The 19,738-nt window shown below is 36.1% G+C and overlaps 2 protein-coding genes across 2 annotated transcripts; both read left to right on the plus strand.

The window, feature by feature from the left end:
- The first annotated feature begins 7,227 nt into the window (after positions 1 to 7,227).
- LOC143615671 (glutelin type-B 5-like) lies at positions 7,228 to 10,399 on the plus strand. The gene is made up of 3 exons (XM_077088741.1): positions 7,228 to 7,556; positions 9,064 to 9,784; positions 10,080 to 10,399. The coding sequence occupies exons 1-3, from the start codon at positions 7,361 to 7,363 to the stop codon at positions 10,231 to 10,233; spliced, it is 1,071 nt and encodes a 356-aa protein (XP_076944856.1). The 5' UTR covers positions 7,228 to 7,360; the 3' UTR covers positions 10,234 to 10,399.
- Positions 10,400 to 11,371: 972 nt separating this feature from the next.
- On the plus strand, positions 11,372 to 12,454 carry LOC143615672 (uncharacterized protein At4g26485-like). The gene is made up of 3 exons (XM_077088743.1): positions 11,372 to 11,612; positions 11,795 to 11,993; positions 12,113 to 12,454. The coding sequence occupies exons 1-3, from the start codon at positions 11,405 to 11,407 to the stop codon at positions 12,396 to 12,398; spliced, it is 693 nt and encodes a 230-aa protein (XP_076944858.1). The 5' UTR covers positions 11,372 to 11,404; the 3' UTR covers positions 12,399 to 12,454.
- Positions 12,455 to 19,738: the final 7,284 nt, after the last annotated feature.

The following is a 19,738-nucleotide window of genomic DNA, read 5'->3' on the forward strand; positions in this document are numbered from 1 at the left end:
CCGCCACCGCGACAAATCGAGTTTCGAATTGATTTGGTCCCAGGAGCTGCGCCAGTAGCCCGAGCGCCTTATCGATTAGCTCCATCTGAGATGCAAGAGCTATCCAATCAGTTACAGGAACTTTTGGATAAGGGTTTCATACGCCCAAGCTTTTCACCTTGGGGAGCTCCAGTACTGTTTGTTAAGAAGAAGGATGGTTCGTTCCGGATGTGTATTGACTACAGGGAGCTGAATAAGCTGACAGTCAAAAATCGGTACCCCTTACCGAGGATTGACGACTTATTTGACCAGTTGCAGGGATCCAGTTATTATTCGAAGATAGATCTACGGTCAGGATACCACCAACTTAGGGTCCATGAGGAAGACGCGCCAAAGACAGCCTTCCGAACCAGATATGGCCATTATGAGTTCTTAGTGATGCCTTTCGGGCTAACTAATGCGCCGGCTATATTCATGGATCTGATGAACCGTGTGTGCAAACCATACTTGGACAAGTTTGTGATTGTGTTTATAGATGATATTCTAATTTACTCTCGAACCAAGGCCGAGCATGAGCAACACTTGAGGTTGATTTTGGAATTGTTAAGGAAAGAAAGGTTGTATGCAAAGTTTTCTAAATGTGAGTTTTGGCTTAGAGAGGTTCACTTTCTCGGTCACGTTGTAAACGAGAAAGGAATACACGTCGATCCTTCTAAGGTTAAAGCCATCGAAAACTGGGAAGCGCCAAAAACCCCAACTGAGGTGAGGCAATTCCTTGGACTAGCTGGCTACTATCGACGCTTCATTGAGAACTTCTCCAAGATAGCTCTACCTCTGACCGCGCTAACTCAGAAAGACAAGGTGTTTATTTGGGGCGAGAATCAGGAAGCGGCATTTCAAATGTTGAAACAGAAGTTATGTAGTGCGCCAATTTTATCTTTACCAGAGGGGACGGATGACATCGTCGTTTACTGCGACGCTTCACACCAGGGACTCGGATGTGTCCTTATGCAGCGAGACAAAGTTATAGCGTATGCCTCGCGCCAACTCAAGACCAATGAAAAGAACTACACAACGCATGATTTAGAACTTGGAGCGGTTGTCTTCGCGCTAAAGATTTGGCGCCATTACCTCTACGGTACGAAATGTGTAATCTTTACGGATCATAAGAGCCTCCAACATATATTCAATCAGAAGGATTTAAACATGAGGCAACGAAGATGGGTTGAATTGTTGAATGATTATGATTGCGAGATCAAGTATCATCCGGGGAAAGCGAATGTGGTAGCAGACGCGCTAAGCAGAAAGGAGCGAATAAAAACACTACGGGTCAAGGCCCTAAAGCTAACAATTCACGCAGAGCTCTCTACGCGCATCCGAGACGCTCAGCAAGAAGCCTTGAAACCAGAGTTTGTTAAAGCTGAATCCCTTGGGGGTATGATTAAGAATTTGGAACTTAAAGGGAACACTCGATATTTTGCCAACCGCATATGGGTCCCTCTCAAGGGAGGACTGCGCGAGCAAGTATTAAACGAAGCTCACAAGACGCGGTATTCCGTACATCCTGGCGCAGACAAGATGTACCAAGATGTTAAAATGTTGTATTGGTGGCCCAATCTTAAAGGCGCCATCGCGACACATGTCAGTAAGTGCCTGACGTGTTCAAAGGTAAAGGCTGAATACCAGAAGCCGTCGGGGTTACTTCAACAGCCAGAAATTCCCATGTGGAAGTGGGAACAAATCTCCATGGATTTCATCACCAAACTACCAAGGACACCTGGGGGTTACGACACGATATGGGTTATTGTAGATCGGCTAACTAAGTCAGCGCACTTCCTGCCGATTAAAGAAACTGATAAAATGGAAAAGTTAGCCCGACTATATATTCGAGAAGTAGTTTCAAAACATGGAGTCCCAGTGTCCATCATTTCTGATAGAGATAGTCGGTTCACCTCAAGGTTTTGGAGATCATTACAAGAGGGGTTAGGTACTCGACTGGACATGAGTACGGCTTATCACCCCCAAACGGATGGACAAAGCGAACGAACGATCCAGACATTGGAAGATATGCTGCGCGCGTGCGCGATCGATTTTGGAGGTAGTTGGGATACCCACCTTCCGTTGGTTGAATTTTCTTACAATAACAGTTATCACACAAGCCTCAAGGCAGCGCCGTTTGAAGCGTTATATGGGCGCAAGTGTAGATCCCCACTGTGTTGGGCTGAAGTGGGCGACAAGCAAATGACTGGTCCAGAAGTGATCCAAGAAACAACAGACAAGATTTTTCAGATAAGGGATCGCCTTAAGGCAGCACGCGACAGACAGAAAAGTTATGCTGATATGAGAAGGAAACCGTTGGAGTTTCAAGTAGGGGATAAAGTACTTTTGAAAGTCTCTCCATGGAAGGGAGTCCCCCGTTTCGGTAAGCGAGGAAAGCTAAATCCGCGCTACATTGGACCATTTGAGATCCTGGAGAGGATCGGTCCAGTTGCTTATAAACTCCGTCTACCCGCCGAACTCAGTGGAGTTCATGATACGTTTCATGTATCCAACCTCAAGAAGTGTTTATCTGACGAAACGTTGATTTTACCGTTGGAAGAAATTCATATTGACAAACAGCTGCACTTCGTAGAAGAACCCATAGCAGTAACCGATTGGAAAGAACAAAAGTTACGCAGAAGCAAAATCAAGTTAGTAAAGGTTCAGTGGAACTCGAGGCGTGGGCCTGAATTCACTTGGGAAAGAGAAGACCAGATGCGCACAAAATACCCACACCTCTTTCAGAACATGGCTTCTGCCAGCAACGTCTCCTAAATTTCGGGACGAAATTCGTTTAACGAGGGGAGAATGTGACAACCGGTAAATTTCCCAAACCCATAAGCTAAGTAATCAACCTAATAATTAGGTGATTGTAAAATTAAGCGCGTGCATTTGTTATGTGCGCCCTGCGCGAGCGCGCCATGTTAGTCAGCGCGTGCAGTTGTTATGTGCAACCTGCGCGAGCGCACCATGTTAAGAACCAGCGTGAGCATATGTTATATGCGCCATGCGTGAATGATTTGGCTTTATGTTTTCATGTAACTTAAACATTATGTTGTCTATGGGTTGACCATCCCGCATGATGCTAAGGCGGGTGCATCCTACATCGTTTATGCGCGTGCGGAAGGGAACTAACCTACCCGCATGGCGGGAACGTTGAGAGCTAGTTTGTCTGAAGCTCCAAGATGGAATTGACTTCAACATGACTGATCACTATGTTGAAATACCAAGACCACCTGGAGAATCTACAAATGAAACTCAAATGTCCCTAACTGCGAGAAGGTTACGCACCTACCCGCAGCAAAGACATGTCCTATACGCAGAAAGCTATGCGCACCAAGTTATACGCGCAGAACACTTGGTCTATTCTCCAGTTAAGGAGATTACTCCCGCCCGAAAGGAAACAGTAGCGTGTTTCAGAGATTTTCCACTTTTTACTGTACACTGACAAAAGTACCTGAAAAAGCACACTGTAACATGAAAAGTCAACTGTCAGCCACCCTATTCTCACCAACCCCAGATCTGCATGTTCTGTCCAAATCAAATCAAAATATTTTATCCACCACTCCACTCTTAAGTAAATAATAATAACTTCCATACTTTATCATCATTACATTTAGATATGAAAAGATTTCAATCCCCTAAAGCAAGGGATTGTGTTCCCTTGAGTTTGCCTATAAATTTGTAGCCTAAATTATCACCCAAAACACACTTCAAAGAACTACAAACTTGCACTAATCCTTTCCCAAGCATCCGTTGTTTCCAGCTCCGATCCTGTTACTAGGTAAGCCAAGAATATAACCTTGAGACCTACTATCCAACCCTTATATTCTCCTATTTCTTGATCTTAATATATATACTTGTTATTTAATCGTATTCTAGACCTTCGATTCCGAGGCCAACACCAAGAAAACCCGAATCTCGATTAATCCCTTAACAAGAACCACAGGTGAGTCTCACAGCCCCTATTTTCACTGTTTTCACTGTTTTAAACTGCTTTCGGGGCGAGGGACACGTACTTAAATAATGTTTTATCATGGTATACTTACAAGCTATGAAAGCGATTATGTGTTTAAGTTATGTTTCATGATGAGCAATGCAAACGGTTATCTAAGGTTTTCAATGTATGTGCGCTAGAACTCGAGTAAGTGATCACTTTACCATTGGAACTCTAAGGGTAGGGACTGCTGGTTTGATCCGCCCACTCGTAGGGGTCGCACCTCTTTGCATGGACGAGTGCCTGGCATGGGGCAGTACTATGGGGTTGAGCCCGCTCGTAGGGGTCGCGCCTCTTTGCATGGACGAGCGCCTTGTTTTCCGGCACAACGTCTGCGCGTAACCCGCGGGACGGTATCCTTAGCTCGTAGGGGCAATGCCTCTTTGCATGGACGAGCACAGTTTCTCAGAATTGTTCGCGCGTAACCCGCGGGACAGTATCCTTAGCTCGTAGGGGCAATGCCTCTTTGCATAGACGAGCATAGTTTTCCAGAACGTCTGCGCGTAACTCGCGGGACGGTTTTACGTTATTTTAGCTCGTAGTGGCTGCGCCACTTACATAGACGAGCACCGTATCCAGAATTTGTTCACGCGTAACCCGCGGAACGATTTTTATCAGAATATTGTCAGAATTATGTGTTAATACGATTTTACCAAGCAGATGTTAATGATGTTGCCAGAAATGTTTCAGAATGATTTTATCAAGTTACTAAAACTTGTGAACTCACTCAGTTTATACTGATTCAAATGTTTTTACGTGTCTTTCAGGAGATAACTAGGTAGCGCATGGAGTCACACTTAGAGCACCACACGCTGAACATCTAAAACAAGCTTTTTGGAAGATTTTGGTTTTATCCCCTCGATGCGCACGGTTACCCGCCGCGCAAGGGGATATGGCGAGGAAATCTTCAGTTTTATACTTGGATGTTTCTTTTTGTAATCTTTGAACAATGTAATGTGTTTGTAATAAACTTCTCATGCGCAATAAAAATCTTTGAATGTTTTGCAATGGCCCGTGCTTAATTATCAATCCCCACTCGTGCGCGCCCGGCTGTTTCCGCCGCTCAGGGCCGGGTGTGACAATTGCCTACCGTAAAATCCTACGTGTCGCTCTTAGGTTGTACCCCACATTCTCTAGAGCCACCAGATTGCTTGATTTCTAAATGAAGGTTTCTCATGCATTTGACCCAAAATTACGGGTATGAGTCTTACCAAACCCAGATAGTCTTTAAATGGGTTATAACATCTCATTTATTTGTGAAACTCTTTCATAATCAAACAATAATTTTCGCGGGTCATGGGTCTCACAAAACCCGGATAACCCTTAAACGGGTTATAACATCTCATATATTTGTGAAATAACCCCTTAATCATCAAAGAATAATTTCTACGGGTTATGAGTCTTACCAAACCCTAATAGCTCTCAAATGGGTTATAAGATCTTATTTATTGGTAAATACTTTCATCCTCAAACTCTAATTTAATTTATCTTCTTTACATGTTCTCTATTGCTGGTCTATCATCTACAGCGCCGGTTAACTTCCGATACTACCCGTCATCGTCAACTACATCAACGTCATCTTTTTCATTAGACAAATATTTGTGTTCGTGTTTGTTCATTTAAAAAAATCAACGTGTTCGTGTTCGTGTATTTTTGTTCGTTAAAAATCTGAAAAACCTACACATCTCAATTGAAAATACCCAAACGCAAAAAAAATATAATAACAAACTAATATATATATATGTATTAAATTAAAACAAACTACGTTAAAAAATAAAATAAATTATCATAAAATAACAAAACGATTAAAAACAAACACTTAAATAAACTCCCGTAACATGGGAGGATCAAACTAGTTACTATATAGTTTAATTAATTTAGTTATTTGTACGTTTAATTGGCTAATTTCATGTATGGATCTCACTACTGAAATTTATTTATCTTGTAAAAGTTTAAAATTCAATCAAATAGATAATCATCCAATTAAATTACATAATTTTACAAAATTAATCTATCCGGTTTGGATTTTAACGAATATCTTATCCTCTAGTTTAGTTCTACATTATTATCATTTTCCTTTTAAAAGTATATATATCTGAAGAATATGTTTTTGCCGGATATGTTTACAAATTCGTTTCATTAATATGTCAAAATAGTATTTAATTTATTTTCAATATTAAGAATCATAAAATATTAAATGCATTAAATGTATTATAGTAAACAGAAATTAAATGCACCTATTTATTTGTCATCTAGTTTTTATGATACATTATTATAAAACTACGAGCCTCAAAAGTCAAAACACCTTTTAATATATTCGAACTAATTTAAGGCTATGTAGTTGTGGGTTAACGGCTCACTCCACATTATCAAAGAAGGTGGCATACACCATTACACGATTGAGGCACAGGGCGTCAAAGGGCAGGTTGTCCCTTTGAGCGCCGCTGTTTTATCGAAGACATGTGCTCAAATATGTGGGACAAGAGTCTTTTCTTAATCAATCAAACCATTTTCACACTTTTATTAGATAAAAAAAGATTAATTAATAATTGTGTTATTTGTTAAACCATTACACATTTTTGATATGCTAGTTATCGAGATCCCAATACATACTTGACATTGACGCCACAAAGTGCTTTTATTTATTAGTTAAATCGCTGCGCCTAGTCTTAGCAACAAATTAAATAGAGTGAGTTAAGCTATCACACAACCAATTAAAACAAAAACAAAAAATACAAGTATTCAATATCTTTTTTTATACGGCCAATAAATCATCCAAATGGGTTACTGGTTAAATTCACCACATTCGGAATCCGGATACCCTCGACTTTTGTTATGGGAAAAACTCTCACCTAAGGTCAACGCCTGGAACACTTACCCGAAGGGATGACAGGGCGGTGAGATCAAACTCGTTCAGTTCAAGAATCCAACTAGTAAAAGCCATCTACTAGCCTAGACTCTCATCATAACCACGGTGCCTTTAAAACTAAATGTTGAGATTAGGAATCGAACCTCGATTACAACTCCACCACCAGCTCATTGGCACAAATATTAAATATCTATATATTAAAAGTTAATAATTAGTGATTTTTTTAAAGAAAATATTGATCCTTTAGAACTAGATAGATAACTAAAAATAAAAATAAAAATAAAAAAGGTATTTGTGAATAATTCAAATTCATTTACGAGATCGACTCTCCACGATAGCTTCTCCTTCATCCACGTAGTCATGTTCCACTATAAATACACCCCTCCTCCTAACTAACAAACTCATCATCACATCAATCATCATCATCAGCCAAACACTCTCACTAATTGTAACCGATCAAGTCTCTTATTCCGGCAATGGATATCGATCTATCACCGAAACTGCCTAAGCAATTGTACGGAGGAGCCGGTGGATCGTACCATGCATGGTGCCCTAACGACCTTCCCATGCTCAAGCAAGGCAATATCGGTGCCGGTAAACTCTTCCTCAATAAGAACGGTCTCGCGCTGCCGCGGTACTCCGATTCCGCTAAGGTTGCTTACGTTCTGCAAGGTATCTATTATTATTATTATTATTATTAATTAGTGATATTTGTTTAGATTAGACTGATTTACGAGATGCATACATACTTAATTGTTACGTGATTAAATGTTTAGATCGTAATTAGGTTTTTTAATCGTAGCTGTTTAATTTGCGATTTAGATCGATGACTTGATTTGAATTATTATTATTATTATTATAATTATCGAATTATCGTTCATGTTGTTGTATCGTTTAGTTACTGGAGTCATTTAGATCGATCGATCGAATGTTGCTTGCGAATTTTGTATGATTTTGTGGGTTGTTGTGGTTCTGATTGTAATTAGGTTTTTTAATTGTAGCTGTTTGATTTTGGTTAAGGTTAATTGAATTTTTGTTTCTGGATTCGTTATTTGTAATCATGATATCTGTTTAGATTGGACTGATTTACCAGACGCACACATGTTTTTTCGTGACCGATTTGGATGAATTTAGTTAGTGGAGTTGTTTAGATCGATCGTATGTTGCTTATGTTCTGCGATGTACAGATTTCGATTGCGAATTTTGGATGAATTTGTGAAATGTTGTAGTTTTGATCGCAATTAGGTTTTTTAATTGTGGCTGTTTACTTTGTTGATAAGATCATGATTAGGTTTTGTAATCCTAGGTCTTTGATACAGTGACTGTTAATCGAATTTCTGATTGCTAGATTCGTTATTACTGTTACTGATGTCTGTTTAGATTAGACTGATATTAGCTACATGGTTGATATTTTGATTTGTGTTAATCATTCATGCTCTTATATCGTTTAGTTAGTGGTGTTGTTTAGGTCAATGTTGCTTGCATTCTTTAAGGTACAGATTTCAATTTGTGAGTTTTGGATGATTTTGTGGATCGTCATGTTAATCGTGCCAACGCAAACATGAGGTTATACGACACGACCACGTCCACTAACTAGAGCATATGTTTTATTAAAAATATGTGTAAAAAAATATATACAGGTTTAAACATAAACAAGTCATTAGCAAGTTAGCCTATCTAACCTGTTTAGACACGAGTTTGAACAAACATGATGACCTTAAGACAGGAAACAATATTTACTGTACTTTCATATTCAAAGTTTAAGACAGGAAACAATTACTATACTTTCATATTCAAACCTTGCAACTTGTTTAAAATTTGTCTTATTAATGGAGTAGCTGGTGATGATATTTTATATCCTTGTTTCATTCACGTTTTTATAATTGTTTAAGTAGTGATTGATATTTAATATTCTTGTGATTAATCATATATTTTATTTTAAACTGATTAAATCCAAAAGTGATCTGGAAAATTATTAGATTAATCATCACTACGTTGCTCTGACTCGATTCTGTGCTGGCTGATAATGTTCTATGGCATTCACCTTTTATAAATTTTGTTTTTTCTATTGAAATCATCAAGTGGAAGAAAAGTCAACTAAGATGGAAAACATGAAACACATAGTTAAATATTCAATTGCTTACCAATGCGATCTGAAACTTCATACAATTTTCCTTAGGTAATGGTGTTGCTGGCATTGTTCTGCCCGAAAAAGAAGAAAACGTCTTAGCAATCAAAACAGGTGATGCAATTGCGCTCCCATTTGGTGTAGTCACATGGTGGTACAACAAAGAAGACACCGAGCTCCAAGTCCTTTTCTTAGGCGACACCAAAACTGCCCACAAACCAGGCTCTTTCACCGACTTCTTCTTAACCGGTTCCAATGGCATCTTCACTGGCTTTTCAATGGAATTCGTGTGTCGTGCTTGGGATGTAGATGAATCCACTGCCAAAGCACTAGTCGGGAACCAGACAGATAACGGAATCATTAAAGTTGATGCCGGTGCTAAAATGCCCGAGCCCAACAAAGATCATAGAACCGGGATGGCTTTGAACTGTTTGGATGCACCGTTGGATGTTGACATTATGGGCGGTGGTCGGGTGGTTGTTTTGAACACCAAGAACTTGCCTTTGGTTGGTGAAGTTGGGTTGGGTGCTGATCTTGTGAGGTTGGATGGTAATGCGATGTGTTCGCCTGGTTTTTCGTGTGATTCTGCACTTCAAGTGACTTACATTGTTAGGGGCAGTGGGCGGGCCCAGATTGTTGGTGTTGATGGGAAACGGGTTCTTGAAACGACTGTGAAAGCTGGGAACTTGTTCATTGTTCCAAGGTTCTTTGTTGTTTCTAAGATTTCTGATAATGATGGGCTGGAATGGTTCTCCATTATCTCTACTCCTAAGTAAGTCTTCTGTTTCTTAATCCAATTGCTACAACCCAATTGTTCATTTGTTAAACGGGCTGGTATGGCGGGTTGAGTAAATGTCATTTTAGTATGGGCTGAAACGGGCTTTGTAGAATGTATATCAGTCGGGTAGTTTGGTGACTTGACTTGTTTATCTTGAGCCCGAGCTTTACTTAGCAAGATTGAGTTGGCTTGTGAGCCTAATTCCTAAACGATCCAAGATGCTAATTAATAAATATCATAATATGAAATGTGATTACTAATAAGTAAATATGCGTTTAATATACGACAGCCCGATATTCACTCACATGGCTGGAAGAACATCAGTGTGGAAGGCGTTGTCTCCCGAGGTTTTGCAGGCTTCGTTCAATGTGACACCCGAGGTGGAGAAGACGTTCCGTTCAAAGAGGATGAACAGTGAGATCTTCTTTGCTCCTTCAAATTGATAAGTCCTTTGATGGATGATGCTTTTCGGTATATTCTGCTTAGTTGATAAATAATATCTGGATTATGTATGTTTTTGTTTTGCTTCAAAGATTTTTGGTTTGTTTTTGGTGATTGCAACTTTATGGTAATTTCTTTATTTCTTAGTATCTTTTACCCTCTCACCTTTTTACCATTTTTCTGTTTTAAAATGGCTTAATCAAGTGGATGATTTCTATTTGAAAGGATGAATTGAATGATTCAGTCTAAAGCATACGATTTTCTTTAATCGAAACATAATCACCTCAACTAAACAATCCAACGGTAATCCTATTTACACCATACAATTCAAAAGATAAACTAGAAAACGAGATAAACATATACCACTCCGAGCCCATTCTGCTATCCGTCCAATTTATAATTGGATCAAATGACCCCTTTAAAAAGGCACATCAGGAGGCCCATGGATGCTTTCAAGTTGCATCAAACTAGAGATCGAATCCTATCGTAATTAGGTAAAGCGTAGTGGGTTTTCGGACAACGTGTTTTCCTCATAACAGGATGGTGGGATTGGACTATCAAACACTGTTCACCACCACCATCGACCACCACCACCACTACCCGCTGTTCGCCACCACCACTGTCCGCCACTACCACCTCCCACCACCACCGTCTACTACCCACCATCTGCCACCACCACCACCACCACCACCCACCTTTCGCCACCACCATCGTCTACCCCCTACCACCCACACACCGTCCACCACCACCATTGTCCACCACTACCACCTCCCACTATCCATCACCACTACCACTATCACCATTCAACACCGCCATCACCCACCATCACCCACTACTACAGTTTGTACACTACCACCACCTTATTTTAGCAATCTACAGACGTTAAAAAAAACAGTTTTCTTCTTGCAGACTGCAGAGGTTCGGTCAATCTTTTTTTTCTATAGATGTCTACAGATTTGGTTCGCAGGCTGCAAACATTTTAAATCTAAAAGAACAAACTAACATCTTAGTCATTAGATTACTAGCGTAGCTAATGTTGGTAGGAAAACAAAGATGTTAAAATATTTAACAAAAAAGAAAACACAAAGAAAGAAAATGTTTACTTTTTTGGAATCAATCAAATTATTGAAAATAAAAGAAAGACGAGTGGAAGAGTTTTGGGGAAAGAAAAAGATGTCAACATCGGCAGCAACACAAGAATCGGATGACGGATCATCCTCATCGGAGGAGGAGGAAGAAGCGGAAGTAAAGAGTAAAGGCCAGTACTCTTCAGCCCATAAAATACTCCTGGTTGGAGACGGTGATTTCTCCTTCTCCCTCTGCTTGGCACGAGCTTTCGGATCTGCCCGGAACATCGTCGCCACCACCCTCGATACCCAACGTAAGTTTATCATAACACCAAATTCACGGCTTTTTACAGGTTTATGTTTGGATCAACCCGTATTAGTTTCAGTGTCTTATGCCAAATTTTAAAATTCAAATAAAATAATGTTTTATAACTAAAATGGAAGTGTTTTATATACATTTGTATTTAACATGGGCCCTAACAAATTGCTGTAACAGAGGAACTGGTGAACAAGTTTGGCAACGCGAGTGATAATATCAGAGAACTTGAGGAGAGGGGTGCGGTGGTACTCTATGGTGTGGATGCCACCACCATGGGCAACCACTTTTTCCTCACGACGCAGCGCTTCAACCGTATCGTCTACAACTTCCCTCATGTCGGCTTCCGGTTCCCAGAAGACAATGGCTGCCAAATCAAGTATGTATGGTCATTTAATAATTCGTTTGTTTGAGTGTTGATGTTTGTTCGTTTGTGGTTAAATTTAAACGGACAAACCCCCTGCTCGTGTTTGTTTGATTTAATTGTTGATAACGCAGAATGAACAAGGAGTTAGTGAAAGGGTTTTTGAAGAATGCTAAAATGCTTTTGAAGAAGGAGAATGGTGAGATTCATGTGAGTCACAAGATTGGTGAACCTTATGACAAGTGGGATTTGGTTAATAAAGCTAAGAAGATTGATTTGGTTGTGTGTGACAAGACGCGGTTTTACAAGAACATGTACCGGGGATATGAGCCCAAGAGAGCTCATGGTGCATATGCTGATTCAACTTTCAATTTAGGAGAAAGCGTTACCTTCAAGTTCAGGGTTAGCGAATGCCCCTAGGTTACTCATTTTATGTGCATTTGTTCCTACGGTTATTCGTAGTACTTTTAACACTAAACTGTATCAAAATATGATACTACAAGTGTGTTATTGGCAATTTCATGAAAAACTAGACTGGAATTTGTTTTCTAAGGGGATCCTAACCTTTTAAGAGGTTGTCAAGGCCTAAGAGAGGGCCATTTGTAACTTAGAACATCATCTATTCTATGGTTGTAGCAGCATATATATATATATGTGTGTGTGTGTGTGTTTATTAATGAGTATATAAAGCATTTGAATTGTGTGTATCTTCTTCTAGAGGGATGCTTTGAATTAATATATCAAACATAGATCTTATAGGGCTTTTTTTTTCTTTTTCTTTTCAGTATCATTTTTTGTTAGCTGGTTTACTTCTTAAATCTAGTGGTCTATCTATTTTCCACGATGGATCCGAATGAAACCAAAGTTTCATGTTCGGTCTTGATTTTGTAGATGTTAAAAATGATGAATTGACATTGACTACACCCCCACGTAGGCATATCTGGGCCGACTCGATTTAAATGTATGTGACACTACTGTTTAACCTATTAGTATCAGCATTAGTTTCTGTGAAGTATATAAAACACTAACAGCAGCAACAATTCCAAAAGAATCTTTCCTTCTCATCTTGACATCTACTCAAATACCATTTTCTACTTGCTTTTTGAACTATGAATGTGATAACTGCACATTTTGCTAAGACAAATAAGACATAAATGCACTTTAAATTGCACTAAACACAATGGATAACAATCTTAAATATATGAAAAAATAGTCTTAAAATATATATATTGCCTTCACAATAATACAAAAACTTTAATACTAATATATATGAGTAAGAGAGCACCCCCCCCCCCCCCCCAAAAAAAATAAAAAAAAAATTATAAGCAATTTAGCTAAAAACTAAAAAAACCACAAACGATACATAAAATACAAACTTTAAGGCCATAGATGCTATCTCTAAAGCATTATGTATAATACTTAATGCACCAATCTTATCTACAAAGTTTAAAATTAATATACAGTATAATATAACGTGGCTATGAAGTTGGATGAAATTAGAAAACTGGCCAAAAATGCTTTGATGGTTTGCTAACCAGATTCGACACGATTGACCCGAACCTATTTTGACCCATTATCCGACTCTCGTGTTGACCACTATAAATAGCCTTGTTAATATTGTCCTTTTAGTTTAATAATATTTTTTTGTTCATCTACAAAATAATGAAATTTGGGACTAGTTAAGAGCGGCTAACCGATGGCCTTGAAGAAACGACTCCACAACCATTTTATCAAGCATTCATGCTTTCTACCTGCCTATCTTAAATTGGGTTTTGGTTTTAGAAAGTGTTTTTATAGCTGGACTGGTTTTAAAAGATGTATGACGTCTAAAAATATTTACAACTAAATCAAAGCAAAATATAATTTGTACAAACTTTTAACGTCAACAAAATATGAAACCTGAAATAAACAGAATATCAAGTCTGAATGAGTAAATAAATTAGAAAAACTAGATTTCTGAAGAAAAAACTAATAAATTTTGACTATGGTTCAGGTGATTAGACGTCGTCATAAGAGCATTATTCCAATCGAATCGGTTATGTAGATCGTTCCGGTCGTGGAATTTATTCATTTAACCTTCCCCTGGACTATTTTTGGTCTTTAGTTGTCAAAGATATTTATAGTCAAAGTGTCAAACAACATAAAGTTATTCAAATGACAATACAAATCAAAAGCCAAATGCACGATGGAATAAAACAAACATAAAGTTATAGTTTGATAGTGATCATTCTTGGTTTTTTACTATATTTTATATATATGCTATTTGTTCCTATCGTTTAGTTAGAAAGTAAAAAATTTATTTATCACCAAAACTATCCATAAACTGCGTCATTGCTTTTTAGGTTTGATCGACATACTATTGAATATTAAAAAATTACTATTTTTTATCTTTTAAAAAGTGTACTTTAATACATCAAAGATAAACTCATAACTGTTTTTTTGCCTGCTTAAAGCAATTTTTTATTTTATTATTATTTACCTATTACATATTTAGTAACTTCACATATAATAACAAATACCTTTTTTATATTATTATTATATGAATTCTTTATAATGTTGTGTTCTAATTCAAATAATCTTTTTTATTAAATCTTAACCAAATCTTTTATTCCATATAAAAATATCGGCACAATTCAGTTTTCTTAAATCATAATTCAGAGTATTAGTTTTATGTTATTACTATTTATATATTTGGTAACTTGATGCATAATATTTATACATTCATTATTATTAAAATAATATTACATTTTAATATCAGTTATCTGCATTTGTTCAAGTTTTACCAAAAACTTTTATTTCTAATTCAAAATCGTCTTCTTCTGTTCATCTTATTTTTTAAACAAATTTGGTCAAAAGACTAAAAGTATTTGGGCCTAAGCCCAAACATTTGCCATACCGCTTTCTAATTTCAATATGCCTCAAAATTAAATTATGTTTTTTGATTTTAGGTTATTTATGGATATGTTTGGCAGAAATCTTTATGAGCTTCTAGCTTCAAGTTTTTAAGAAAAAACTCATACTTAATTAAAAGTCTTGTTTTGTTTAAGAAGCTTGAAACTTTCAGGTTAGGAGAAAAAGCATAAAGTTTCTACTAGTATCGTTTAAAAAGGGCTACAAGTTTTTAGTATTTTAATTTACTTAAATAACCTTTCAAAATAAATACATTTGCTATTGTTGTTTTTAGTTATGCTCATTTTAGTAATTTTATACATTTTTTAAAAGCTCCATCTACTCTGCCAAACATCTAAATATATCTAAAAAACTACAGCTACCAGCTTCAAGCAACCAGCCACCAGCTTCCAGCTAGCAGCTAGTTTTTCGAAACATACCCTATATCTATATCTATATACTATATATAATACATAAGTAAAATGGCAAATTAAGACCTATGTTACAGGGGATTTATAATTTTCAATGCATAAGGTACATGTGTTTAAAGGGGCAAAGTAGTCTTTAAACTAATTAACTCACGTTCATTTGATTTCAACAAATGTAATTACAATTATGGTACATTAACTTTACTCAAATTTTGTTAATTTAAGAAATAATTACAACTTTGACTACTCATGTTTACCCACTTTTTACTCAACTTTACCCTTTTTATTTTAATCTTATATGTTTTATGAAAAACAATTAAAAAATCCGAGCATACCCGTTTAAATGGGCTTATGTTGGCAACAATTCAATATAAATTTTTTTTTTCAAATCAGATGGATGGTTTAAAATGTACAAGTTATTACTACATGAATGTACAAGTTTTTTAAGTGATAAATGTTTACATGTTGATGTTTCCATTAGTTACATATCTAACCTTTTATTTGTTTGATAAAAAAACATAAACAAACTTGTTATAATTTAAAAAGTTTTCCAATATGTCATATAATTACATACTTATCGATATATTCTACTATTTAATGTAAAACTTTGAGCCCTCATGTATATCCAAATATTACTCAACTTTATTCTTTTTTTTTTCATTTTATATGTTTCACAAAAATATGATTAATAGTATCCAAATTATATAAATATCAAAATAATCAAGATGAACTCGACTTTAAGATTTCAACTTTAATTTGGAGCTGAGCAGAGTCGGATTGGTGTAAAGTTCGAGTCAACCTAGCCTTGGCTCGCTACAACCTTAAAATGTTATTCCCCGCTACATCGTGCAGACACTCGACTAGTAACTTGTAAGTTATAACCGACTTTTAATTCTTTATTCACCTATTGAAAAAGTCACTTTTAATTCGTATTTAAATCAAATCTTGACCCACCGAATTAACTTGTCCCTCGCATGTTATTCTTCGGCCGTCCAAAATATTTATTCTAAGTGCCCATAAAAGTCATTCAAATGACAATAAAAGTCAAACAAAACTCACGATGAAATAAAACAACCACAAAGTTGTTAGATTGTAATCATTCTTGGTTTTACTAGTAAATTATATTGATTAACACATAATTTTGTTTTATATTCATTCTAATTGAATTCTTGATAGCGTTAGCATTTTACATAAGAGGAAAGTGTAACTCGCCACGTAACATACAAATTTAAAATTTTTATAAAAAGCGTTACTAAAATATGGATTTTGATCAAATTAACTAGTATTTTAACTTAATTTAAATAAAAAAAGAAACTGACACATACAAAGTAAAAGCTAAATGGAAAGTTGGATTTTAATAATCCTTATTAAAGTCTATTGCCGATAATAATCCATATTCAATTTATTCCTGGTGATAGTCCCAAATTTAATAAGTTTGGTCCTCAAAGGTCCGTCGTTAAAAAAACTTAGCGGGGTTAGTTTTATGCTGACGTGTAACCTGACTAGGACATGATGTGGATTTTAATTTCTTTTTTACATTTCTTTTAACTTGTTTAATTGATTACCTGGATATTACCACAATAAAAACCCCTCTTTTTGTACTTCATCTTTCAACACCCGATTACAATTAAAAAAAACCCTAAGTTTTCATCAACAAAGTTCTTCATCTCAAAATTCTTCAGCCATCATCATCCATCAGGTACGATAGTAAACTTCGATTTTAAAAAATAGTTTCTAAGTTGTATTTTTAAGTTTAATTCTAAACTCTACTCTTGCCTAATAGACTTGAGGTCATTATGGTTGTTCAAAAAAGTTTGTGCCTCAAAATGCATTTTAAATTGGCTCTTTAATAAATGATTCGAGTCAAGTTATCTTGTTTGTAAACAAGCCGAACTCAATTCAAGTTAAGCAAGTCAAGAATTTAATTTTTAAAACCCGATTCCATTTATCTAAAATCCCACGATATGTGTTCATAATGTCATAGCGTCATCTTCGAGGGCCCCTAACGCGTGCTCAGATAGCTAATGTGTCTCTCTAATGATTTGGGTCAATGGTTTCGTGACTTTCGTCCAGCACTTGACTCATTAGGTGAGCATTAACATCTCACCATTAGTGATGCGTTCGGTGTGCAACCACACTTAGACATCTTCATGTCTCTATCTTGTTGACGTTATTTTGGACAAATCATTAAAGGCAAGCGTTCAAGTAAAAACTTGGCAAAGCAATCTCCAAATTGTTCGTCCACTACATTCTCCCACCACCATAACCATGCAAGTTCTTGTGTATGTGCCTCGCATCTGCATTGCACACCGAGCAACAATGCTGACAACTCACATAAGTATTGGCTTTGGCAAAATGGACACTCATAAGAAAGGTGATCCAAGCGTGCATCGACTACCTTCACCTGAGATCATCTCAATCCTCAAATGGGTTGATCCATTACTCTCTTTAACGATTGAATGCTAGTTCTATATCTTGACCAATCTTCCCCCAATACCGGTTCAAGCAGGTTATCAAGCACGCAACCTGCGTTGCCGATAGACCATTGTTAGACTCGTGAGTAGCGATGCTTTCGGTAGCCAGGCACACATAGACCTGTTTCACATCTCTATCTTGCTGAGGCCGTCCCCAATGAAATGTAAACTAACCAGTAAGCACAAGCATTCAAGTACAAATTTTACAAAATTATCATCAAACCGTTGCCCCGGGATAATAGGCCCTCTAAATTAATTTGGTATTAACTTTTTTATTTAAAATTTTAAATATCAAATCCTAATATCAATATAAATGAGTTAGCTCGAGTCAGATCTCCCACCTCTTTTGGTGTGATAGTAAATATGTTGGTGTTACCTAACAAAGATTAGGGTTCAAGTCTCACAAGAAGAAAAAATAATAAAAAATGAAAATTAGTTGTTAAAAAAAAAGCTCAAGCTAGACGACTTAGCTTGATATCAAGTTTATAGGGTAAAACTTTTTAATTCTTTCTTACAAAAACTTTTATTTATGTAATGCTTTCAGTTTTTTCAGATGATCAAATAAGCCTTATTTCCTTATGATTAAAAAACTAATTATATATAGCTTTCATATGTTGTCGGGTTTCTAACGTTTTACTTATGAAATTGACTTTAAAATACTAAAGAAAAAGAAGCAAAATATTACGACAATTATTCCGACAAAAAAAAACTATATAATAGTCGAAAATTTATACGATGAAACCATTAGCTACCGACAACATTTTATGCGGTATTTATCTTCTTTTCTTTTTTTTCTTTTTCTTTTTTTTACTTTCTCAGATATGTATTTATTTATTCAATCGGCGGTACAAAATTTAAACTATATGCCATATGCCATAACATTGTCGGGTTTAGTTAAAACAAATTCACCAGATAAATTTATTAATAGTTACAAAGTTCAATAAATAGAAAACAAATAAATCATCAATAAATAGCAACTCAAAATAAAAAACTTCTACTTTAATCAACTAAAATTAATTTGATAACAGCATCTAATAACTTATAATTATTCACAATGCCGTTAAAAAAAACGTACTTATTCACAAAAGGCATAAAAAAAAATTGCCAGGCCAAACTAAACGGATTTAACACGTTTTAGATTCTAACAATTATATAAAGTCATCTAAACGGATTTAACACGTTTTAGATTCTAACAATTATATAAAGTCATCTTATTTGTCTAAAACCTGTTATAAAACTCTCAATCTAGAGATGATGTTTGTTTCGTAACTAATAATACGTAAAGGACCACTTAAATCGTATATTCATTTGTATCCGTTGTTTTGAATGTTATACAAAAGACGGTTATCTAATCATTTCTGTTTCTCTCTTTCACTGATTCTACTAGGTTATATATATTCTACCAGGCTAGTAATCTGTGTATTACACGAACTGTATAAAGATACTAGTTTGAGACATGTGTATTACACAGGTAATTGATGAAACTTTTGAAAGAGAAAATTATGATTTGTCTCCCTGTGCTTTAGTGGCAGTGAGTGTGGCACACAACGCGTATAATCGAACTGGACCCGTAAAGTGCTCCCGTCCATAAAGCATAGTGAGGTAAATCATAATTTTCTCATTTTAAAATTTAAACATTAAGAAATATACAATCAACAACGATATTATCATATATTGTTAATAATACAGTTACAACTTACATTAAAATTACAGGAATTACAAAAGAAACATTACGCAAATATTTATAAATAAGAAAATTTCCTTGTACACTACATTTTTGGCTGTAATTGTCAGATTACCTTGTTTATCAAAAGTCAAAATCTTTAGCACATGTCTGCTTGTAACTCTTGACAAGGCGGTGTATAGCTGTCCATGTGAGAACACAGGTTCTTTCAAGTAAATATATATATGTTGGTTATTTTTTTATTGAATTGGATACTTTTAATAATATTATACTAACAGAATTTTA

This window comes from Bidens hawaiensis, unplaced genomic scaffold, assembly GCF_021521415.1.
Source record: "Bidens hawaiensis isolate Kalapana, Puna unplaced genomic scaffold, B.hawaiensis_p1.1 tig00043725_1, whole genome shotgun sequence".
Lineage (NCBI taxonomy): Eukaryota > Viridiplantae > Streptophyta > Magnoliopsida > Asterales > Asteraceae > Bidens > Bidens hawaiensis.

Excerpts from the sequence above, each read along its gene's own strand:
- LOC143615672 (XM_077088743.1), top strand. The coding sequence starts at position 11,405 with ATGTCAACATCGGCAGCAACACAAGAATCGGATGACGGATCATCCTCA. Across the intron at positions 11,613-11,794 it reads CACCACCCTCGATACCCAAC|AGGAACTGGTGAACAAGTTT; the intron begins GTAAGTTTATCA and ends TTGCTGTAACAG. Across the intron at positions 11,994-12,112 it reads GACAATGGCTGCCAAATCAA|AATGAACAAGGAGTTAGTGA; the intron begins GTATGTATGGTC and ends TTGATAACGCAG.
- LOC143615671 (XM_077088741.1), top strand. The coding sequence starts at position 7,361 with ATGGATATCGATCTATCACCGAAACTGCCTAAGCAATTGTACGGAGGA. Across the intron at positions 7,557-9,063 it reads GGTTGCTTACGTTCTGCAAG|GTAATGGTGTTGCTGGCATT; the intron begins GTATCTATTATT and ends AATTTTCCTTAG. Across the intron at positions 9,785-10,079 it reads TCCATTATCTCTACTCCTAA|CCCGATATTCACTCACATGG; the intron begins GTAAGTCTTCTG and ends AATATACGACAG.